The sequence below is a fragment of the Podarcis melisellensis genome, assembly GCF_964234715.1.
Source record: "Podarcis melisellensis genome assembly, chromosome: 2".
In the NCBI taxonomy this organism is placed as follows: domain Eukaryota; kingdom Metazoa; phylum Chordata; class Lepidosauria; order Squamata; family Lacertidae; genus Podarcis; species Podarcis melisellensis.
Window position 1 is genome coordinate 60,650,694 of NC_138529.1, and position 25,609 is coordinate 60,676,302.

The window sequence follows — 25,609 nt, forward strand, 5'->3', positions numbered from 1 at the left end:
GAGCAGATGATCTCGCTCTGTCAGCCATTATGCTGCAGTATTCTGCACTAATTGCAGCTTCTAGACCAGCTGGAAGGGGAGCCCCACACAAAGTGCACTGCAGTAATCTAATCTTGAAGTTAACAATGGCTAAACAACCACTGACAAAGCTTGACTCAGAAGGACCCCCCAGACTGTGTACCAGACTGCTCCTTCACGTGGAGTCTAACACCGTGCAGCACAGGTAACTGGTTGATTTCTTGGACACACGAACGACTCACCCATAGAGCATCCACTCTGCTGCCACACATTGAAGAGCAGCACTAAAGCAATTCCATTTTAAATGAGCTTTCCCTCACATAGTAGGCAGGTAAATTTTAGTACATCAATAGTGGCCCACCTTTGCAAGGGCGGGCAGACTAACCTTGAGAATCACAATGCAGGAAGAGATCCAGTTCTGAGACAAAGGGAGATACTAGAGAAGCAAAGAGAAGAGAGAGGGGGGGAAGAGGAAGGGGGGTTGAGGTCAGGGAATAAATTCAAGATAGAACGAGAGAGAGTTAAAATACAGAGCAACAGAAACAAGTGAGGAAAACAAAAATGGAAACAAGATTTGAGCAATAGCCTGGGCAGAAAAAGCCATCTGATAAGTGGTTTTAGTCTTCCTTAGTAGCAGCCAGTCAATGCTTCATATAAAAGGAGAACATCTCTTCACAGTCCACAACAGAGGCTAAAGCATTTTATTGACACAATCCTGCTTAGAGGAATAGCTAAGAAAGCCACCATTGAATATTCATTCCTACAATCAGATGAGAACCAATCCCTGTTACCTTCTGTAACATTATCTTCTGTGAAGTAACGTGCGGCCTCCAGAGCAGACTCTGCTTCCTCTGGGCTCAGAGCTGTACAAAGAAAGAAAAGTATAAAGCCATGGCCTTTTTATTTATTTTAATTCTTCCCTGTTTTATTTGAAGAATTTAAGGTAGCTTACAAACAATAAAAAGCCTAAGCTAGCCTTGGGCTTGTGTGCTTCCCCACTCCACTCCAGCGTGGCCACAATGAGGAGACTCAAAGCTTATACATCCATTTTTCACAAACTACAGTTAGCTGTATGTCTGAACCTAAAACTGTGGTTGTATGAACTAGCCATCTTCAAGCCATGTTTTATGAAAAAAGCTTTTTCCTGGACTATGGGATGTGGGTGGCGCTGTGGGTTGAACCACAGAGCCTAGGACTTGCCGATCAGAAGGTCGGTGGTTCGAATCCCCGCGACGGGGTAAGCTCCCGTTGCTCAGTCCCAGCTCCTGCCAACCTAGCAGTTCGAAAGCATGTCAAAGTGCAAGTAGATAAATAGGTACTGCTCCAGCGGCATTTCCGTGCGCTGCTCTGGTTCGCCAGAAGCGGCTTAGTCATGCTGGCCACATGACCTGGAAGCTGTACGCTGGCTCCCTTGGCCAATAAAGTGAGATGAGCGCTGCAACCCCGAAGTCGGCCATGACTGGACCTAATGGTCAGGGGTCCCTTTACCTTTACCTTAGGTTTGGACTTAACAGCAAAATGTGATTTAATGCTTGAGAAGCTCATGTATGCAATGACAGACTATTGTTTATTGTTAAATTCAAATCTGACCTGTGCTATATATGGACACAAGTATTCAAGTTCTTCAATAGGCAGATTAACATGATAGCAATTTCTAAATAATATTCAGGTCACTTTTTCTGCTCTACTCATTTCAGTAAGCCCAACCCAAGTTTCTTAAAGACAGGAGAAGAGATGACACATACAGGAAGAGCTGCAATGAAGAATCACAGAGAGAATCTCCCAAAGCACTGGCCCAAACATAAAAGGCTACTCAGATAAGCCACTGAACTGGCACAGGGAGAAGTGTACATAGGGAGAAGTGTACTGCCACAGGGAGGTGTACTCCGCGTGACCCCCAAACTCTTGGGCCAGATATTAATTTCATTGATTAAACCACACCAGTGAAGTGAATTAAAACCTTTAGCTCTTGTAAGTTATTTTAAAATCATTTCTCAATGTAGCTGAAGGAGCTGGTCATGATAAACCAGAATTACATTTCCAATTGGTATAGACTGACACCTTAGGAAAATGAAACCTCAGTGAACACAGAATACTGAACGCTTACCAAGACATAACGTATTTGAAAGAACCTATTACCAACTTTAACAGGTTGCAGCATTCAGGTACCACCAATGTACATTTGAAAGAAATAAGTGGTTCACCTGGAGGTAGGTGTAGTTTGTAAAGAAGTTTTAGCTTCTCAGTCAGATCACCATGATACATTCCACCTATTAGGAATAGGGAGGAAGGGAAAATAAATTTAGCATTAGAAGACACTTCAAAAAAAATCTGAAAAGGTTATTATGCTGGATATCTGCCTGATATGCAGACATTTAGCAAGTGAAGCTTTCCCATATCCACACTGAAATTTTTGTATGTCATCACAGAGCTTGTTTATGTTTCCCCTCTCAACAGCCTTGTGAGGTAGGTCACACTATTCTAATTTAGAGATGGAGAGCTGAAGATCATAGCTATTGACTTGGCCAAGGTCAAACAGTGAATACATGGCAAATGTAAGATTCAAGTCAGGCTTCACAACCAAACCACACTGGTTCGAACATCTATCTATAGATCCTACACAAGCCATTAGAAGCTTTATCTGCTAATTTGGAGTAGAATGTGGCACTAGGAGAACTACCATTTATATTTCTCACCCTACATCACAGAGTGGGGAAATGAATTGGCCTAATAATGAGAAAACATTTCAACCACAAACATATTATGAGGAAATCATTCAAATATGCAATTGCATCATTCTCTCACAATTGACCAGCAGATAGGAGAAGCGGGGAGGAGGCAAGAATTTATGCTTCAGCAGTACATTGAATCTTTTATATAAGCCACTCACTCATCCCTGTTGCAAACTCCTTGAAATTAATTAGTGCATCTTTGTTCTCATCCAACAGTCGGAACATTCTTTCTGCTAGCACTGGTGTGTGGAGGCCACAAGACCAAGGAGTAAGGGATGCAAACAACTCCTTGAACTGCTCCATGTTAATGCGGTACTGCTCTAAGTAGGGCAGGCTCTGGTCTCGCTGGGCAGATACAGTGTGATTTCCCCAATAACAGCTCATTAGGTGTTTTGCCTGTGAAGGGAAGGTGGTACTATAATTATTGTGGTCGGACAATAATTACATTTTCAAAACTTCAGTCTTGAAGCCAACCCAAACCCATAGGTGATGGTGGGGAAACCTGTGAGCTGAACACCAACACCATTTTACATTTTTCAGGCTTGGAAATAACTTTTAATCAACTGCAACAGGCAGAAAAGATACTACAGTACATCTAAAGGTTAATCATAACAGTAAGATGGAGGTAGTGGTTCTCAGCAGATGTGGCTGAGCTACAGCTCCTATTGTCCCTGAGGATTGGCCATCCTGGCTGGGGCTGGGGGGGAGTCCAAACACATTTGGAGGGTGCCACATTGACTGCCCCTGCAGTAAGCAACACCACCAACTTGAGATGCAGATTCAGGTAGAAATGTGAATGTGAATGAAAGGTATGGAAATAAATGGCATTTGCTTCTGCAGTTCTATAGCCCTTTAAACTTTCAATGAATGCTCGCATCAGTTGGAAGAATTCCACTTAAATCTGTTCAACAAGTAGATAAGTGAAATTAGATTCTTACTTCTCAACTGCAGCGGCAGAGGCTACGGAAACTGAATGTATTCATTAAGCTTGGAACAGCAGAGTACAAGTTAACAGATAATACTGTTACTAATAATTCTGGTTCTGCTCTCATGCTGCAGTCGCAAGGATGCTCAGTAGGGAATAAATCCCACTGAAATCAGTGGGCGTTATATATGAGAAAACATGCCAAGATTACACTGTACGTTGGTAAATAAAATACACTAAGGATTACTATGGAGCAAGTCCCAGTGAAATTTACTTCTGAGCAAACATGCTTATGATTATGCTGTATATTGTTAAATAAGCTTTTCTGCTGGGTTCCTACCTTAAATACTACATAGAGGTCTTCTAATTCTTGCATAGAAAAACCAATGTCACCAGATATAGCTCGGACCTACAGAAACACAAAGAAACAGATATATTTTAATTATTTTTGCTGTGAACTCAGAAAAGTTAAATTAAAACACACCAGGAAGGTTACTTCGAACAAAGCATGACAAAATGACTTTCAAAGTCTGGGGACTTGACCGGAGAAAGGAAGGAACATGTAATGATTTTGAGCAGAATACTAAAGTCTGCATTTGGGAGCTATTGATCTGAGACAGGAAGATGCAAAAACCTCAACAACAGCTAGAGAAGAGTAGCTCTATTCCCTTGAACTCAGGGGGTAAACACAGCAAAAAAGTGGTCAAAAACATTAAATGCATTTCCTGCTCTCAGTGCACTGTAATTGGAAGTGGGAACAGGAAATGTGTCAACTCCTTCATCCTTTCAGCTTTTATCTATTTGATCCACTCACTGTCAAACATCCACAAGGGCATTAGAGACATTCACTTGGAGACATCTGATCCTATCTGGAGGGAATGAACACCACAATGGCACAAACAACAGGGGGGGAAACAGAAGCAAGAAGACGTGAAAGCTATTCTTCCCTTGAGATTCTATGGCACAGGAGTTCTGAGGATGAGAAAGGTCAGTATCTCCTGTTGCCACACCCTCAGTGGAGGAAAAGAGGAGAGCTCAGTAGAAGGGTTATTTTTAAAAAGCCTGCCCATTTTTTCTCACAACTTTTTCAGGCCAACCTCTCATGTCTTCAGAGAAATATATGGCAATTTCTCAGATGCAGCAGATGCACCCCCAAGATCATCACTCACAATTCCTTAATTCAAAGGTGATACAAAACAACTCTCTGTAGAATAACTTTAAGCAAAGTGTCATTCAGTGCATGCTAATCAGTCGATTACCTGATTTACTTTTTAAAAAACTCATCCTATCCACAAAGGTAAAAATTAGAAAAACAGCAGCATACCCAATACCTATAACACAAAACTGGGTGCAACATACCACACTTCTCTTAGCTGTGTCCTCTAAAGAATGGATCACTTTCAATCTCTGCTTAAAGCGCATCTGCTCAATGTCATCCGCTTTCAAATGGCCGAATTTCTGTAGTAATAAAAGTAAACAAGATTCATCTTTAGAGCCACAGCCATGAATTTGATGAAGCATTTGAAGATAATTTCCTAAGCAATGATTTCACTGGGGAGAAAGTAAATCTCTGTCTAAAGCAGGCATGGCCAAACTTGGCCCTCCAACTCTTTTGGGACTACAATTCCCATCATCCCTGACCACTGATCCTGTTAGGTAGGGATGATGGGAGTTGTAGTCCCAAACAGCTGCCTCTAGCAATGTTTGAAAGCCATGACTAGAAATACTAATGGCAGAAGAGGAAGGAAAAGATACATTAGCAAGCAGCAACAAGTCACTGTCTAAACAGGAGAAGTAAAACTTTACGGTTTTGCTTCCCTTCTATTGCATTAACCATTCATGTAACATTTCGGAAGACTAGACTCAGATTTAATAAGGTTTATATGAAAGGTGGGGCAGAGGGAGAGAAGTAACATCAAGCCCATATCCAGAAATTGTGCATGTTTCGCAAAGAAGTTTGACTGATTAATACAAAATTTTATATCCCACTTTCCCCCATCAAAGGAGTCAAAGTAGCTTCCAAAATATAAAAACAAACACGAAGATAAAAATAATAGTAATCCCATCTTTTAAATAATTACCCTGAACAACCCAAGATTAAAAGCAGCATGAAGGGGGGGAAAGGGGTGGGTGGGTGTGGAGTTTAACAAGGAATACAAGTCTGGTAAGGTATTTAAATAAAAAGGAGTGAAAAAATAAGACAGTACTTGACCTCATAGGCTGTTTTTATAAGTTCAAAGATATCAATTTCAACTGGTGGATCATCCCCACTTGTCAATAAGGCATGGAGGTGAGGAATACGTGGGAAAACATTTTGTCGATTAACTACGTTGTCCAGGTACCTACAGGAAAACCAAAAGTAAAAGACAGAACCTGGGATTAATGCATAACCCAAGTTTAGGGTTACCATTCTGAATAGTTTATATAGTTCTACCGAGCCTGAATAATTCCACTGATGATTAATTCTCATTACTACTGATTCAATCTCTGTACAAATCGTTTATATGCTACAAGAAACCAAATGAACATACTATATTGGTGAAAGGTTGAATAACAGGCGTTAACAGGAAAATGTAGGAACAGGCGTTAACAGGAAAATGTAGGAACAGGCGTTAACAGGAAAATGTAACAGGAAAACTCAAGGCAACATGCAAAAACTAGAATAAAATATGAATGATCAAAACAGGAAGTCCTCACAACCTCCCCTCTTTCTTCTGGCAGTTAGCTGGGGAGTAGCTGGTCATTCATTCAAAGGAGGGGAAGGGCAGGAAGGCAGCTGACCCCTGTACAAGTAAACCCACTGACTCACCGTTTATCTTTTAACATGTGTGAGGAACCTTTGGCCCTCCAGATGTTCCTGAACTACAAATCCCTTTTTCCTTGGCCTTTGGTCAAGCTTGTCATGTTTGCTGAAGCTGATGGGAATTGTACTTTAGCAGCTTCTGGAGGGCCAAAATGTTCCCCGCACCTGTCTCATAAGATGGCTGGTTGCTACTGTAATCTACTCTAAGACAGGATAGGCTGGGTAACAGCTGGTTCCAGCAGAACTGAATTGCTATCTGAAGCAAACCCTTCTTGAAAGACTTCATTACGATGATCAAAGTCAGCACTGTGATTGTTCATTTCTGACCCCTGCTAGCCCACATGCTCCTGGCTGAAAGAGATTTCACTAGCCTCTTTCATGGAAACCAGATTTCCTAGTTACATTTCTATTAATTTATCCATAAATTACCGTATTTTTCCATGTATAAGACTAGGTTTTTTTTACCAAAAAATTAGGTTTAAAATTGGGGCTCATCTTATACACAGATAGTGCTGAGGGGTGTTTTCTTAATTTGAAGTCCCCCAAAATAGGGGGAGTCTTATACATGGGGGCATCTTATACACGGAAAAATATGGTACTTATAAATTTAAACACAAATTATCTATTTTGGCTAAACGGATCTTGCAGTTACAATAAATCTTTCTGGGCTTCACTCCCTATGGTGGACATATCTCACAACACACTGAAACATGGTGGCTGGCTTTGAGCAAATGGCTTTTTATTATTATCCTTGTAATAACTGGTCTCTGCCAAGTGAAAAGCAAGAAGCTTCAGTCACTAGCCAGGGATAAGAAGGAAGAATTAATGGTAGCTATTACCATATCCATTACCATTCATTTCATTGTGAAACAGAAAAATGAGGCTACCTGCCCAAGACAGTCATGGCCTCGCCTTCATCACAGCAGTTTAGCAGCTTCTCCATGTTGGCATCCAGGATGGCCAGAGATACCTGCAAGATGACCTTGATGCCTTCGTAGAAGAAACAGTCAACAATGACCACAGCACTTTCAAAAGGCATGACGCTGAGAAAGAGTGTGAGGAACCAAGAAAGCGATATGCTGGAAATGACTCCCAGGTCTTGCATCTTCTCAGACAGCTGGGGAAGACAGTCCCGTGTGAGCTCCTCAAAGATGCCCTGGTCTACCAAGGCACCTGAACAGGAAAAAGAGAGAGAAAGAGAAAGAGAGAGAGAGAGTTATCTGCAACATGGAACTGGAAGTGTAGCATAGACTCAACATTACAGACAAGGGGCTGAGGTAAACCTAGAGCAAAACAAAAGTGCAGAGAATAACTGATTTGCCTTAGGGTGAAGTCACCTGTACACTCACCACTTGGCTTGCAAAGGAATATTGTGAGTGAGCAGCCGTCCACTAAAAATTATTGTGCTTGAGGAAGTGATGAAATGAAATCTGAAAGCCCAACAGAACGTTTCTGTAGGGTGCATGGGGCCTGAAATGGGAAGGAGAGAATGAGGAAGTCTCACTGTCCAAGTGGAATTCCACTGGATACAACCTTCTGACTGCAATATTTAGGTTACAATGGCTGTTTTACTCATGGGACATCATTACCTCATGTAGCAATCACTGAGTGTTAAGTATTAATATGTGAAATATCCCTTATTAGCTTCTTTAAAGGATAAGAACGATACTAAATTTAAAATGAATGTTATGTGTCTTTACTGAAATGACTGAACCTTCCACGCCTTTCAGAGCAAAACACAACCTGCAGGGAGACTCAGCAGTATGCTCATATACAATTAAACAATTCCATATATAAACTAAATATAAGGAATCTATATTTAGTTTAATTTAGTTTAAATTTCTGAAGCCTTAGTAAAGGTCTCACTGCAGCCCAGTACCTATTACATTGCCTCACTCAGTCAAATATGTATTTTAACATTTCAGAAAACCTTCAATCAATTTTCGATACTTCACCAGTCCTACTGATATTCCCTGGCAGTACCTGCCAACCTCAATCATTTTGGGCATTTAATTATTAATAACTCTAGTTTCTGAATTATTTTGAGAAGATGATATCAATTTCAGACTTGTGAAGCAATGGTATTGCTCAGTTCAGTGGAAGAGCACATTTTGCTCAAGCAGGCAAAAGCTAAAGAAACTAGGGAGGAGCTAGAGAGGAGATGCTAATATATTGACAGTTTTAGAATATTTGAATTGATTTAAGGAAGTATTTTTTTTTATTCTATCCGCTAAAGATAGGATTGGATGTAGCGGATATAAAATTGCATAAAGTCAATAGCAGATTAAACTTTTTTAAAAAAAATCCACACAAGAGAAATTAGGAATCAAACATAGTGGTTAGGAAGATACCAGAACTTCTGTCCTTGAAGATTTTTAATCACAGACTAGACAGGCAAGTGATTTGTCTTTTTCAAGGTATCTTGTATTATGACAGGTGATTGAACTGACCCGTTCGGCTTTTTTCCACCTGTATGGATATTTAGTAGAAGCCATCAACAGTGGAGCAGGCTTCCTTTTTCTCTCTGCCCTCCTGTATGCTCACACAAAATCAGATATCACCCTATAATTTTAAGAATATATTCAAAACCTGGTTTTATGAGGCCAAGGCTTCCAACGCATACCTCCTGTTCTAAGGACAAAATAACTTACCTATCCAATGAATTGCTCTGTAAAAACAAATTCTAGCTTTTAAGGTTAACTGGAAGACTTACCAACCACTCTGGTGTTATAATAATCTGGCAGCATCCTCTCACACAGGGCCACAAGGAGCCAGAAAGCTTCTTCTTCATTACAGTACAGAAGCAGTACTGATGTCACAATGTTCATGGCCTGAGAGGAAGCGGGCATGCAAAAGGAGAATAATAATAATCCACACTAGGTGAGAAGCTTGTTTAGGGCAGCAATCATTTATATTTTAGTTTGTCAGAGCATAAGGCACAAATGATAAATGAGATACCTTGAATAAAATATTTTACAGCTCAGAACCACATCTTGGCTTCAAGTAACTAGTATTAGTGCTATTATTAGAAATAATGACATTTAGCAGGTGGAGTGGGAAATGAGGATGCTTCACCCCCCCCTTCCATAAAAGCTCCAGGAAATTCTACAGAGGGAAGACGGGGGCATTCCATCAGACTGGGAAGCCATCAGCCCTGGTTGTGCTCAACCTAGAGTGGTGCTTAGGACCATGCATGATAATTTTATTATTTATACCCCACCATCTGGCTGGGTTTCCCCAGCAACTGTGGGCGGCTTACAGACTACATAAAACATAATAAAGCATCAAAAATCAAAAAGTTCATGATATAGGGCTGCCTTCAGATGTCTTCTAAAAGGTATATACTTTATCTCATTGACATCTGTAGGGAGGGTGTTCCACAGGGAGGGCGCCACTACCAAGAAGCAACACAATACCCTCAGAGGAGGATCTCAGTGTCTGGGCTGAACAATGGGGGTGGAGACGCTTCTTCAAGTATACTGGATCGAGGCTGTTTAGGGCTTTAAACTTTGAACTGTGCTTGGAAATGCACTGGGAGCCAATAAAGATCCTTTAGGTTATATGGTCCGAGCGGCCACTCCCGGTTACCAGTCTAGCTGCCGCATTCTGGATGAGCTGTAGTTTCCAGGTCATCTTCAAAGGTGTAGAGTGCATTACAGTAGTCCAAGTGGGAGATAACTAGAGCATGCACCACTCTGGCAAGACAGTCTGTGGGCAGATAGGGTCTCAGCCTGCATACCAGATGAAGCTGGTAGACAGCTGCCCTGGACACAGAATTGACCTGCGCCTCCATGGACAGCTGTGAGTCCAAAATGATTCCCAGGATGCACACCTGGTCCTTCAGGGACACAGTTACTCCATTCAGGACCAGGGAGTCTCTCACACTACTGGCAGCATTAGTACTGATAGGTAGCTAGAGCTCCAATATGAAATTTAATTGGACTTGGATGTGAAGTGCCAAACTGCAAGCTAATCCTTGACCACCACTCTCTTACCTGGCAGTAGCCAATTGTGGGATTCCGAAAAGCATATGCTGTCAGTACTCTTCGAAGTGCGGCAATCCCCAGCTCATTCTGGAAGGCAGGGTGCTCTGGCATTGATCGATGTAAGTCTCGTTCTATTTCTTCTGTAGCAAGGCTATACTTTCCCAGTGACTGTTCCACCAAGTCTGCATAATACCCAGGGTGAGTAGCCATCTCGTTCCAGGCTCCTGCAGTGACGCACACAAAAACTAGTCAGTTTCAATTCCTTGTGGTTGTGCTAGACCATGGACTAAATGCATGACATAATGCTGTTATATGTTTATTTAGGTATCATTTTTAAACTCATGTCAGCTATCCTGCAATCCATGCATGTTATTTCTCCATTAATCTTTCAAGAGAAGAAAACTCAACATGGGCCACCACTGGTCAGGACAAATGCAAGGATGGGGAACAGCAGGTGCTGTCAGACTCCAGCTCCCTTCAGCTTCAGCCAACATTGTCATTGGTCAGCAATGATGGGAACTGCAGTCCAGCAACATCAGGAGGGTGAAGTGTTCCCCATCCCTGGACCACTGGAAGGAATTATAGATGATTCTTGAGGTCACTTCCAGCTTTGGGAACCCCTACATTGTAACAGTGGAAGTAGCCCACAAAGATTAACTGAAAAACTTCTATTCCCATTAAAAGGGAAACCTGTTGAGCATATAATGTCTCACCTGAAAATAGGAGCCATAGCTCTCCACGAAGATTCTCTGGAATCCCTTTTAGCACCAGTTCACGGGTCTTGGCTGTGCGATACATACACATTCCTCTCCCATACTCAAAAAAATGAATGTTCCATGATTCCTCTTTCATCGTCTCCTTTGCCTAAAGAAACCATTACTGTGATCACAATACTGGAAACTTCAGATGACCAAACCCTGGGATTTTCTTTCCACTCTTACACAGCACACTTTGCTCTATAAATAATCTATTAACATCGATCTCTTATAGTAACTGGCAAAGATATTGTAATAGAAATGTGCAAGATGAAACAAGATATCAAATAACTCCCCTCTCAACGGGCAGTTTTGTTTTGTTTTAAAAACAAAATAGGCACCAAGGCAGCGCATCTCACAGACTATCTGCTTTAATATACACTCAGCAAAATTAAGTTGGGACTCAATCTCTAGCATAGTTATATGGCATATTATTGCTGTGTTCAGAGAGTAGCATTTTTGGATACCTAAGGATTAGTACAGACATGCCTGAATGGAATATTAGCATTCAGAAGACAAAATAATATGATCAACCCAATTACTTTCTCACATATCTACTTTTATAATACAAGGCAATGCATCATCACCCCAATGTAGTGCCCCAACAGACGTTTTATGGAACACAAGCACTAGGAACCAACTTTTGCCATTGGCTTCCAGGCCCAATGCAAGATGTTGGTCTTAAGCTAAAAAGTATTAAAAAACCTATCCATGTGAATCCATGTGAATCCTGAAGGTCACTAAGCGGGGTCTTGCTTAAGATTTCCCTCCTTGGGGGACATGCCTTGGTTTTTTTGTGCCTGGTCTTTCTTCTTTCAAATTTATTGCCAAAGGCCATAAGGTTGAGCCATCCGAAGTTGAGAAAAATAGGTACAGCTTTTGTTAAAAAATATTACCCATGTCTTTAATGCATAGATGAACAACTTTTGAATTCTTTTTTGCAAATTAAATCTGACTGACCCCCCCTCAATAAATATGGTTTTATAAAGGATTTTATTGTACTAGTTTTAGAACTATTGACACCCCCCTCCCCCAATAAAAGAGTTGGTGACTTACCCCTTTTGGTCCAACGAGCTCCTCAGTGTTGTTCCCGAACAGTTTAAGCAGTCCCTGGGATGCTGTTGGTACTTCATCTGTGCAAAAATTGGCCAGCTGATTGTTCAGAGGTGAGACAGGGCTGGCTGCAAGTGGGCTGCTGGGAGACAGCTCTGAAATTTCCTTTAAAATGTACAAACTGAAAATTATAAAGGAACAAACAGGCTTCCATTGCAATTTAAATGGCATTTAGTGTGACTAAAAGGTGTTCCAAGGCTTTATAATATAGGTACATTAGAGACCACTGTTAGTGAATTTCAATTCATCTTTTTTGATTCTTCACTGAGGTGGCCATCTATGATGTACAGGAAGGTCACTAACAACAAGGGACACGGGTGGCACTGTGGGTTAAACCACAGAGCCTAGGACTTGCCGATCAGGTTGGCGGTTCAAATCCCTGCAATGGGGTGAGCTCCCGTTGCTCGGTCCCTGCTCATGCCAACCTAGCAGTTTGAAAGCACGTCAAAGTGCAAGTAAATAAATAGGTACCGCTCCGGCGGGAAGGCAAACAGCGTTTCCGTGCGCTGCTCTGGTTCGCCAGAAGTGGTTTAGTCATGCTGGCCACATGACCCGGAAGCTGTACGCCGGCTCCCTCAGCCAATAAAGTGAGATGAGCGCCGCAACCCCAGAGTCACGATTGGACCTAATGGTCAGGGGTTCCTTTACCTTTACCTATACCTGTTAGGAAGCTTTGGCCCCTGTCTAAATCATTAGTGGGAAGTGCCCAGCTAATTTTTTAGAAACCAAATATACTGTGATTTTAAAATGGATAGTGCAATTCGTGAATTTGGATCTGTTACGGCAAATATCAGGTGAAGTGAAATCAAAAGTCACGTTTTGGTCCACCATCTTGATTCAAAATGGCACCTGGCACCCAAACATCAACATAGAACCCCACCCCAAGAACCCTATTGCTGAGCTTGATGACCGTATCTCAAGAGGTGGTTGAAACTGTCAAAAAATGGACAAAGCCACACCAAAGTGACATTTCAGTCTGCCATCTTGTTTCAAAATGGCACCCGGTGTCCAAATGGCAATGAAGTCTGCTGCCCCACCTTTGGTACCCTTGTGCCAACTTTGTTGATGATATATTGAAAGGCAGCCAAACCTATGCCAAAAAACAAAGTCACGCTCATGTCACGTTTTGGTTCACATGTTGATTCAAAATGGCAGCCCGCATACTAACACTGATGAATGGCACCCCCACCCTGGAAACCCTGGTGCCAAATTTGGTGACTTCTCAAGAGATGGCCAGATGTCAAGAGAACAAATGGACAAACCACTTTCCCAAATATATAGATGTGTTTGCAAACGTTTATGTCTCAGCATACAGCACATTATTATGCATATGCCTCAAAAAGGCAGTATGTGAAGCAGCGCTGAGTGGTAATGACCAATAAGCTTACCACTACAACAACAGTCAGATGGAGCCTGATGATACTGACCAACAGGCTTATCAACGCTCGATGAGATGCCCAAATTATTGATCAGCATTATGAATATAAAGTGCTGTTCTGTTCCACCATCTCAACCAATATGAAGTATCACTGAGTAAGTCTACCAATCAGTGACGGTGGGAACAGTGACCAGCTCGTTTTACATTTTCTCTAGCCTGTTGGTCCTGGATGCTTAAAAAAAAAAAGTTCAGCCAGCTTTCACCAATATGCAGATTTACACCCCTCATATGTGTTCCTCTACTCACTTGCTTCTGAAGTTCATCTTTCTTTATGCCTCCCGACACCGAAGCCATCACACAACACTATTCATTAACTGAGTCCTCATCCCTGTCATTTGGTTCACTACTATGAAGTGGAATGACACTGAATTATGAGCCCATTAGCCCATGTGGAAAACCAACACTGACGACGTTGCTCCTAAAGAATTTAGCCAGAGTTCTCAGCCACTTTCCCCTTTGCTCAGCATCTGAGGCAGTCAAGTGCTGCCTAATCTGCTTTCCCTTAAGACTAGCATGGTATGATGCATCATTTTTCTCTGATAAAAGCAGAACATGCTGGATAGAATCCAGGGCACTTAGGCAGCTCACTCAGTGTGTAGCTCTGAGCAAACAGCACTGAACTGAGCTAAGAAGCAACCATTAAGCATACCATCTCATGAACCAAGTATATGAGGAAGGGTGGAACCATTAAACAAAATGGAACAGAAGACCAATAATTTATACACACCTACACCACCAGACACATCCAGGATCGACAGGATGAACTGGCCACCTAACTTGTGCATTCACAGCCAAATCAACACACATGCCACACAAGCTATGGTGTACATTTTCCTCCCCTACAGGGAGATTATCTCAGGTAAGAAAATCATTAATGACAAACACAATAAGTCACTTTATACCAGCTCAAACTATCTGTCCCTCTAGCCCCTGTTTTACTTTAATAATGCTAGCATCTCTTGATGATTTTTGGTAGGCATCGTGCTTTGGGGGAAGCTGCTTCCATTTTCCCCAGAACTACCTGATGGCCAAACAGAGGCATCTCTGTTAGTTGTGTGCAAAAGGGGTCAGATGTAGTTAGGCATCTACTTATCTTCATTGCCTATGATAGGTAAGTATTTTGATATAAGTCTATCTCTTAACAGAAGAAAGGAGGACAGCTAGGGTATGCTACTGTTGACTCCCTCTATTGGACTTGCACATGCCCTTACATGGCATAGTCACATGAAGAGTGAAACTTTATACATCAAGACATGAAGAGGTATATTAAACTAACAGTGAGACAGGGCACCTCGAGAAAACCTTCAGCATGCAAACACCTGCTCTATCACTAAGTCATGATCTCAACTTCCCTTAGTCAGAGTTCCCAACCACTTTCTTCCTAATTCTCACATCTGAGGCAGTCAGTGCTGCCTCATCCATTTTCCCTTAGACTAATATAAAACTCTATTTCATCTCAATATTGAGAATATAGGTCATATCTGACTGAATAAGTAGATAATTTCCCAAATCTTTGGATAAAGTTAAAAAACACACCCAGTGTCCTTTCCACTGTGGGTCACTGGCCACAACTCTAAGCCATTTTCCCTTTCCATCAAATGGAAATGAAACAGATGGCTTAGCCTTATGTCCAAACAAACTACAAGTACTGGTTCAGAAGTAACACTAAACCATCTACTTTGTGGTTTGATTTCCTGTCGCTAAAGGTAGGAGTTTAGTGGAAGAGCTCAAGTTGAATGCAAAAACTAATTTGCTTAACTATGGGCTATGGTTTAGTAATGCACCTAAACATGGCCACTGTAAGCAAATGAAGCACCAGGGTTCAAGCATCTAGCTTTACAAAGAGGGGCTATCTGAAGAGACCACATGTCAAAACATATTTGAAATTTGCCATGACCATGAAGCAGGGGCTTTTCAATGCTCAGTTCTCATACCTCGTGTGCATTGTCACCACAGCTCTTCTTCCGCCCTCCTCCATTGTTACACGATTGCTTGGACGGAGTTTTCTGCAGAAAGTCAGAGATTCTCTGCACCAGGAAATCACGGTCTTTCAGGTTAGCAAAAAGGAAGGTCATTTTGCTTTTGGTACTGATGGACAGTGGGCTAGGCAATACACTGGAACTGTCAGCTTTTTCAACAATTGTGACCTAGAGAACATACATGGGGATCATTTGGGTGTATCAGGCTCCTTTGTATTAACATAACTTCTAAATTTAACTTTTAATAGATTATTCACAACTATGTCAGTTATCTTACTAGTAACTCCATAATTGACACATATGGAGGTGAATGCTGTCAAGATATTCCTGAAGACACTGAGTTTTTTTCTGTACAGGTAGATGCCACAGTGCATGTGAAACATAGAAAACTGAAATGCTGCAAGAAGTGTGATAAAGAAAGGCTATTCTACTTAAGTTCTACAATTCTGAAACACCTGCTTTATTTCAGACGGTTCTCACGCTAAACCAGATAATGGTTTGGTTCTTTGACTCTAGAAGCTGCTCTGACAAAAGTGGAGAGGGAGCCCTTGGACTCTTGTTGACTCTGTTATGTATATAAAACTGCTTCTTCAAACAGTGGCCACAGAATTCCTATCAGCTCCCAACTCAAAATATAGCCGCAACTGAAAAATATAACTGGATTTTGTCGCCATCAGCCTAGAAAATTATTTAACCAACAGGCCAATCTACTAACACTCAAAAACAAACCTTCAAATATTTCCTGAAAAAATTGAATAAGCATGTAACTAAGTAACAATGAGATACTAAGACAATTCATCCTTAAGAAACAGTGTCTCACCTCCCTGAGTGGTATTATGAGATGGCAAGCCTCCTCTGCCTTGCTAGCAAAACAAATATAGTTGTTGGAAACAAACATCTGTCCAGGAATGTGAATTTTGTTGAATGGGGTCCACAAAGTACAATCTGTATGCCCATCAAGACGTTCATCCTTTGGAAGTCGAAATGAAGCACGGTACCATTCATTTTTGGCTCGAGCATCCAAATCTCTGAAGATGATAATACACACCAGATACTAAGTGGGAAAATAATACATTCCACTATCCAACCATTACAGGAAATGCCCCTTTTCAATGCAGCTTACTCAAGATTCTATTTCCATCCAACACAAAGTTAGGCCTGAGTAATGAGAGGCAAAAATTCCTAGTGATGATAAATACTTTTCATCCCCATAATCATTTGGTTGCCCTTTTCTTAACTTTTTCCAGCTCTATAATATCTTTTGTGGGGAGAAGAACCAGTGCATTGCTGCACAACACCCTGACATTTTATGAGATGGTGGTTTACAATTATTTCTATACAGAAATTAATACATAAATTGTGAAAAAATGCAGGTGATGACAAAAATAATGCTCAAATAAAAGGAAAATACATTTTGTCAACTTCAGTGTCAAAGATGGTGGATCTAGTCCAACAAAAGTTCAGTACCTACAAGGGATCCCCATAGAGTATAATAGAACCTTTTTCTCCCCTACTTCTGTGTACATACAGACACTCAGCACCCCAAACTGCTATAGAGAATGGGAGGTCTAGTCATGCCTCTAACTTCCCATCCAGCCCTCCCAGCACTACCTGAACAGAGGAATGGATGGGGAGATGCACAAAAACACCCATTCCCCATAATGGCCTAGTCTACTGAGATCTTATGAAACTACATACTAGAGTGGTTGAGATGAGGAGGAACACAGCCCTATGATGGATTAGTGCAAGCCCATAGTATACAATCAGAAAACTAATATCCTTCCATTGGAATGACACCAAGAGAACAACTTCACAAATATTAATTTTTCTACAGTCCATTTTCCATGTCCAGTACAACTTCCAAGTTAAAGGTTCCTGAATCACTTAGTAGGTTCAAGAAATGTAAATAGGATCCATGGGAAGGGGCTGAGAGCTGTCCAATATAAAATCTAAACCCTGATTTCTGGAAAACTTAATCCACATTTATGTTTCTGTGATTTCCAGACACAATGATACAATCCAGTCCAGGAACATATTTAACTATTCTTAAAATGATTCCTTGTGCCAAGGTGTGTGTGAGTGTAGCAGGAGAGGGAGGGAGATGGACAGACAGACAGACAGACATACCTTTTGAGTGCTGAAATATTTTTGAGAGGCTTGCTGGGCTTAGGAAGCAACATGTCCTCCACATACCCTTTATTATCAAATAGTTGCCGCATGGCAATGTTAGCCAGCTGTTCCATTAACTTGAAGGTCTCGTTGATGTTGAGGAACATAGAGAAGTAGAGCTCACTGTCCCTGGTACTCACTTTGATGCATTCAGGGAATAGAAGGGTGGCATTCTTCTCCAGCTGGGTTACATCTACCCACTGGACTATTAAGGTCACTAGGGAAACATGCAAACGCAAAGCAACAATTACTATCAGATTTCTAACAGACATTTTAAACAAATTAGAACACAACAGATTTGAAGCCTATCTGTTTTTCTTTTTTTAATTATAAATTGGCTCAGTGAAGTACTTAAGCAGAAAGAAAACAGATTGGGAAGGAAGCCCTGCAAAATATTTTAAAATGTTGTTCAAATAATATTTGGGGGCTGCAGCATGGATGTAGGGCTGCTGATTGCTTAAATATCACTAAAAACAACAACAACAGCAACAACAACAACAACAACAACAACAGGAGTGCAACCTCCCCTCCCTTCTGGAGTACCAATTTCTTCCACTGCCCCAACTGGGCCTCACTATTAAGACAATATGGATGTACAACCAGATATGAAACCACCTTTAAAAAGGGCAGTTAGAAGTGCTGGACAAAAAAAACATTAAGCAGCTGACCACTTACCTTCTTTGCCTAAAAGGAAAGAATAGAAACAGAGGTGATTAACAGTCAGATACAGCCAGCCTTGCCTAGGGACACGTCCTTTCCAATAGCTGCAGGAATAGTAATTCACTAGTTTCTCTACTTCAGGCATTCCGAACTGTTTACGCATCTTCATTTCAGCTTCTTTAAATTTACCAGGATCTTCTTCCCCCTGAGGCTGTTGATTCTTATTTTCTTCAGCAATAATGCCCTGCAGGAAGGAGTAGCAAAAGTAGCAGATGAAAATATAATGGCCTCTAAAATTCTTTGTTGCATTATTTATTTGCTATGCACAGCTGACAACCACTTGAGGTTATGCTTCTGGGTGAATATAATACAATTTCCAAACACTCAAAGTTTAATGTCTGTCATTGGGTGGCATCTGGAGGGCCAGGGGTTCTTCGCGCCTGATCGAAAGAATGAAAATACAGTGGTGCCCCGCAAGATGAATGCCTCGCAAGACGAAAAACCCGCTAGACGAAAGGGTTTTCTGTTTTTCAATGCGCTTCGCAAGACAAATTTCCCTATGGGCTTGCTTCGCAAGATGAAAACGTCTTGCGAGTCTTGCGATTTTTTCCACTCCCCCCCCTTTTCTAAGCCGCTAAGAGCCTTTTAGCCACTAAGCCGCTAAGCCTTTAATAGCCGCTAAGCTGCTAAACCGCTAATAGCGCTAATCCGCTAAGCGGGTTGCTTCGCAAGACGAAAAAACCGCTAGACAAAGAGACTCGCGGAACGGATTATTTTTGTCTTGCGAGGCACCACTGTATATATATATCTGCACTGTACTCTGAAATATGTGATAGCTCATCCACAACTACTATGCTTGTTGAGTGGTTGTGCCAATGCACATGTGCATACTGAATACTGCCAGTAACATTTGTGACAAGGCCTCCAACGTTGTGTGAACTTCCTTCAAAAGTTGTTTATGTTTATTTGTTTTACGCTGACTGCATGCAAAGTTTTAAATCAGGGCTGGCTGAAAGCATGGTGCTCTTTGAGACACTGCCTCTTCCACCAGTACGTTGAGCCCCATTGCTGCCAAAGGCTCCCCATGTGTGACCTAGCGAGTGCCTGTGCCGTCATTGCGCAAAAGCTTCTTAAGAATTTCAGTGCAGTAAAGTTTAACACTTTTAAAGTAGCACCCTCTGGGGCCGCAATGTCTCACTAAGAGAAAGGGCTCACCATGTCTAATGAGAGCACTGGTTTAAGCCTCAAGTGCCAAATCTACTGTAAAGAAATCATGCAGGCAGTGAAGGCGTACAACTGCAATGGAAGGCAGAAAAAATACTTCCAGAGGGACAGTAGCAACAGCGTATATATCCTTGCCGAAGCAAGGATAGATGAAAATATATGGAAGTCTGTTCAAACTGAACCTTGGCTCAAGCACAATCATAGTGTTGATCTTTAACTATATGGTAGAATGTTAAACTAGCCAGCCTATTTTATTGTTCCAGGTGAAATGAAAACACTCTAGATAGCTGGCTCTTCAGCTCTTTCATCCCTTCCTCATAGCATATGGCAAATATTTGTCCTACATTCAGCTTTATGTAGCAATTCACAGCCTGCAGTTCTTATGGATTGCCATTCTGTTGTTAAAAAACTGGAAAGGTTCCATGACAAATAGGTGCCACTTACATGTATCTTGCCCTTGACAAAGGTAGTGATATCTTCTTCATTGTCAAAGATAGAAAGTGTCTGAAGCAGGTTATTTTCTAGCCATTCCCAGTGTTTTGTTATTTCCTTACGTGATGAACCTAAGGAGAAATTCGGAAACAATCAGATAAGAGCTACTATAAGGAGCAAGTCGATAGTTAGGGGGTTCTCTTGGATCCACTACTATCACTGGGGACAGAAGTGGTTCCAGTAGCATGGAGTGCCTTCTATCAGCTTTTGGCTTGGCGGTCTAGCTATGTTCCTTCCATGGAAAGGGATAATCCAGTGTCAGTAATCTGTAATCTAGAAACCTCTAGATTAGATTACTGCAATGTGGTGTATGTGGGGCTGCCTCTGACGATGGCTAGGAAACTGCAGCTGGTGCATAATGCAGCAGCGAGGCTGCTGGTGGACATATAGCTATCTCACCACATCACCAGTTCTGGCAAAATGACAGTGGCTATGTATATTTTCTGAAGCTCAATTCAAAGTGCTGGTTTTAACATACAAAGCCATATACAGGTCAAGACACCAATATGTAACGGAACACATCTCCTGATTGGAACACGCATACTGCATCCGAGGCTTTTCTCCAGGTGCTCTCTATGAGAAAGGTTCAGTGAGCATTTCAATTACAGTACTGTACCCTCCCTCCAATTTATTGAATACTCTCTTCTGCAAAGCCTGCCTGGCACCAGCATCAACATCAACATCCTTTTAGCACCAGGATCAGATGTACTCTTCTCCCAGGTTTTTTCAAGGATTATGGTAATCATGCTTCCTGCTGGTTCTCTGTCTGTATTTTTGGGGTGAGGTGGGAGGTGTTGTTCTTTTATGGTTTAACTGTAACTTCGCCACTTAAAAGCAAACTTTCACCTATTCCTTATATTAAATACTTTCTACTACTGGTTAAATTAGATAGCCAGTATTTACTTAATATACCTCTGCTAGCTCCCTGCCAGCGTACCCTCTACTTCACACAAATTTGCTTGCTATCAGCCAATTGGTTTTGAACAGATCCTGGACAATCAGGTTTTTTTTTCTACTCCACCTGATACAATTATAGAATATTGGATTAAAACTTTGAGTAAAATGGCCATAATGCAGATGTGCAACCATGGTCCACATGTACAATCAAATTTTTCTAAACTTTTCAGAATGTGCCTCTGAAGAGCACTTGAACTGCTCAAAAATCCTTTTGAGGATATTGTAGATAAAGAGCATTTAAAAGCTGGCTGTGGGGGACAGCAATCATACACTGACAGATTTTTTTTGTTATAGAATGGTATTTACTCACCACATGCCACTGCCCAATAGATTTGAGAATCCTGTGTCTGATGTAAAATTCTGTAAGGAGCAACCCTAGCACTTGAGTCCAAAACCACATCCAAGGTTCCCACAAGCAGCCCTAAGAAGACCAAGATGCAGAGAGAAACATAATGAATATGATCTGAGCAAATGAGAGAGTGAAATAAATGGTGAGATGATTTAAAATAAAGTGTTTATTGATACAAAAGTTTATAAAGGATGTGAGATCCCAAGAAGGGTCTACTGAATCAGACAAAAGGCCCATCTAGTCCAACATTCTTCTTAAGAGTGCCTAAGCAGATGCCCAAGGGAAGCCCGCAAACAGGACCTAAGCACTACAGCATTCATCCCACCTGCCATGAACGGCAACTGATATTCAGGGCATACTGTCTTCAACAGTTTCACTGGATGTCTCTGAGTTCCAGTATTATGAGGGAGGAATAAAAAAACTCTGTGTTCACCTTCTCTACACCATGCATAATTTTATACACCCCTATCATGCTGCCTTTTCTCTGAACCGAAGTCCCAAATGTTGCAACCTTTCTTCTTAGGGAGTTGTTCCATCATCCCCATAGTCATCTTAGGTTGCTTAAGCAACCCCACTTTAAAAAAACAAAAACCCACAGATAAAGCAACTGTCTGAAATGCTTGGTTCAGACACAATGCTAAACCCTGCCCCTTGTGCATGGGAAATTCCACTTTCTTTTTGGGGTTGTGACAAATCATAGTTTCCTAGTTGTCCAAACTATAGTTTGTGCTTTCCCGTCAAACAAAAACTGGGAATAACAAAGGTCAATCCATGGTTTCCAATCCTGATCTGAATGGCAAGCACAAACCACACTTTGCACATTAAGGAGAGACTGAGGTTTCACAAACATTTAAAAAGCAGAGTCACTAAAACAATGCATTCTTAACAGGGAAAGGAACACCGTGAGGCACAACAGCTGAAGGAGAACTGATGTTTATACAACATCAAAACTGGGTTTAATGCAGTATTACAATAGCATACTTGAAGCTTCTTCGGAAATGCCTTCAGAATGCTGTAAGCGGTAATGTTATTTACTATTTTACACAGTGTTAGGCCTGTTGCACATTTTCTGAGTGGAGAAAGACTAGAGAGAACTATGTGATAGTGAGTGGGTGCAGAATTATACTGACAGTATATCATTGCCAATGAAATATTGAAGGAAGTTAAGCTAATGCATTAGCTTTCCAATTGGCACTGTGTACCTGAAAAGAAGTTGTAGTCTCCAAAAGCAGCTGAGAATGTCCTCTTAAATATACTTTGTATATACCACGTCCAAACAACAGAGACGTGCATGTAGGGAGGCACTCTCAGTGATGCATCCCTTTAGAACTAGAACTCTCTTCCTTTAGGGATTTACTAATTTCATATCCTGAGTTATCTTCCATAAATGATGCAGGGCATTCCTATTTGTGTCATTTAGTTGTGGGGAGGGGCAAGACAACAAATAACTGCTTGTTTTTCCAAGACGATAAAACTAAGTTTTTACAAAGTATGCAAGATCTGTATATTTAATCTATGATTATTTTATATAATTAAGATTTGTTGAGGATCATTAGAAGTTATTTTCAATATGGTAAAATATAAATTTATTAATTTATAAAGATGCTCAGGCCACCCCAAAAGTTTAAACTTGACACAAACAATCTAAAAAAATTGAGTAGCTTACATTTCAAGGCCATTTCTGTTCCAATTTTCTCTTTCAGTCTCTCTCACACACCCTACCCAAATGATACCATGCATCTGGTTAAGTACACAAAAGCTTATGCCACAAGAAATCACATACAGATGCAACAATAGACTTTTATGTTTTTACTGGAACATGACAACCTTATACGTGTAATTCAAAATGTTCACAGTATTGCTAGACCACCCACAAAGCTGAAATCTGGTGCATGTGTAGTCCAAGGTACAATTCTTCCTAGATAGCATGTCCAAACTCTGGACATGATATTTACTTCATAATAGAGGCCATTCTCTGTGCATTCCAGCACAGAGCAAGCCAAGGTATACCTGTGGCAGAATGCTGGGCTACAGGAGTTCTGTTGTGTTGTCCAGCTTGGGGAGGGGCAACTTTCAGTAACAGCCAAGAATATGTACATAAACTTACGGAATGCAAGTTTCATTTGCTTGTAAAATAAACAAAGAATGCCAATGCATAAACCAGTGGTTTAAATTTGGCAACAAATACAAACCTGGCTGTGATAAGCTCCAAGCACGAGGTCCGGAAGAGCAGGGTGTTGTTGTTGTTTTAAATGTGTTTGCAATTTTACAAAGAAAAAGAAAAGTCCCTTTACACTGTAGATGCTGACTGCATATGGAATACTCTCCAATTTCTTAACTATGGTTAAGAGATTCAAGGCATTCCACAAGCTTTCTTTCTTTCATTCCAGAATATATTAAAATTTTAACAAAATGACATGGACACTGAGGAGGGAAGACTTTTGTTGATTATTATTATTATTATTATTATTATTATTATTATTATTATTATACCTCCCTAAGTCCGTAGATCTCAGGGCGGTTCACAGCACATTATTAGGGACGTGGGTGGCGCTGTGGTCTAAATCACAGAGCCTAGGGCTTGCCAATCGGAAGGTCAGCAGTTCGAATCCCCATGATGGGGTGAGCTCCCATTGTTCGGTCCCAGCTCCTGCCCACCTAGCAGTTTGAAAGCATGAAGTGCAAGTAAATAAATAGGTACCGCTCCGGTGGGAAGGTAAATGGCATTTCCGTACGCTGCTCTGGTTCGCCAGAAGCGGCATAGTCATGCTGGCCACATGACCTGGAAGCTGTCTGCGGACAAACACAGGCTCCCTCGGCCTATAGAACGAGATGAACGCACAACCCCAGAGTCATCTGCAACTGGACCTAACAGTCAGGGGTACCTTTACCTTATGCCCGTAGATCTCAGGGGGGTTCACAGCACATGATCAGTGATGTCACAGACTCTGTTTAAAATGTGTTATGGACACTTCTGTAACTAACTAGTGAAATGAAACCAGAAGAGGGAGGGAAATCACATGTTCTCAGGAGCAAAACTATTTTGAGTGCTAGGCAAATTGTATTTCCTGAATGACAACTTTACTTTAATAAATCTTTTTATAACATATAATCATTATACATGCACTACTTTTCTAAATGGATAGATAGATTGTGTGGTGAGATAAACTGGGATCTTTTAAAACACTGTTTGAGAAAACAACACACACATGTATATGAACACTTTCTCCTGATAAAAGAAATATTAGCATTTTATTGCCACATTACCAACTTAACTTTTGGCTTAATCTCTCTTTCGATATTAAGAGGCCTGTATGCATATACCGTATTTTTCGCCCTATAGGATGCACCGGCCCATAGGACGCACCTAGTTTTTTTTTGGGGGGGGGGATAAAGCAAAAAAAATTTATCCCCCCCCCCAGCCGCAGGAACTCCCGCAGGGCTCCCCAGGCTGCGGATAGCTGGGCGCCCCGCACTCCGGCAAGCAATCTGCTGTCCGCAGCCTAGGGAGCCTTGCGGGAACTCCCGCGGGCTCCCCAGGCTTATGGATAGCTTCCTGAAGCCTGGAGAGAGAGGGGGGTCGGTGCGCACTGACCCCTCTCGCTCTCCAAGCTTCAGCAAAAGCCTGCATTCGCCCCATAGGACGCACACACACTTCCCCTCCATTTTTGGAGGGGGAAAAGTGCGTCTTATAGGGCGAAAAATATGGTATGTGGGAATTTGCAATGCTTGAAGCACTTATGACATGAGGGAAAGAACCTGATGAAATATCCTTTCTTATGCAAAGTACTGTAAAGGAACCCAGCTTCACACTAGGGAGATAGCAGCTGAAATACCTGAAATACCACTATATATAAGCATTTTGCAGACTTTCACAAGATTTGCAGCTGCAAAGATACAGCTACCTCTACCACATACATATCATGTGTGTAAGATCACTAGCTTCTTCTGCCCATATCAAACAAATTACCAGATCCAAGCATATTCAACAAGCAAAATTCACAATTAG

General features: G+C 41.3%; 1 protein-coding gene across 3 annotated transcripts in view; it reads right to left on the minus strand.

Moving 5' to 3' along the window:
* The window catches only part of TBC1D9B (TBC1 domain family member 9B), a 32,756-nt gene that overhangs the window by 5,514 nt on the left and 1,633 nt on the right, over window positions 1–25,609 (minus strand). For 2 of the 3 annotated variants that reach the window (XM_081899431.1, XM_081899433.1), the window contains exons 2-19: window positions 21,562–21,672; window positions 20,247–20,365; window positions 18,594–18,822; window positions 17,877–18,135; window positions 16,570–16,777; window positions 15,705–15,917; window positions 12,276–12,437; window positions 11,178–11,328; window positions 10,474–10,688; window positions 9,192–9,309; window positions 7,366–7,651; window positions 5,888–6,017; window positions 5,035–5,133; window positions 4,016–4,084; window positions 2,909–3,146; window positions 2,223–2,288; window positions 810–881; window positions 404–454 (exon numbers count right to left, since the gene is read on the minus strand). In XM_081899431.1, coding sequence (XP_081755557.1) covers window positions 404–454; window positions 810–881; window positions 2,223–2,288; window positions 2,909–3,146; window positions 4,016–4,084; window positions 5,035–5,133; window positions 5,888–6,017; window positions 7,366–7,651; window positions 9,192–9,309; window positions 10,474–10,688; window positions 11,178–11,328; window positions 12,276–12,437; window positions 15,705–15,917; window positions 16,570–16,777; window positions 17,877–18,135; window positions 18,594–18,822; window positions 20,247–20,365; window positions 21,562–21,672 — 2,796 coding nt within the window. The remainder of the gene's footprint in view (window positions 1–403; window positions 455–809; window positions 882–2,222; window positions 2,289–2,908; window positions 3,147–4,015; window positions 4,085–5,034; window positions 5,134–5,887; window positions 6,018–7,365; window positions 7,652–9,191; window positions 9,310–10,473; window positions 10,689–11,177; window positions 11,329–12,275; window positions 12,438–15,704; window positions 15,918–16,569; window positions 16,778–17,876; window positions 18,136–18,593; window positions 18,823–20,246; window positions 20,366–21,561; window positions 21,673–25,609) is intronic. The other variant, XM_081899432.1, reaches the window with a different exon arrangement.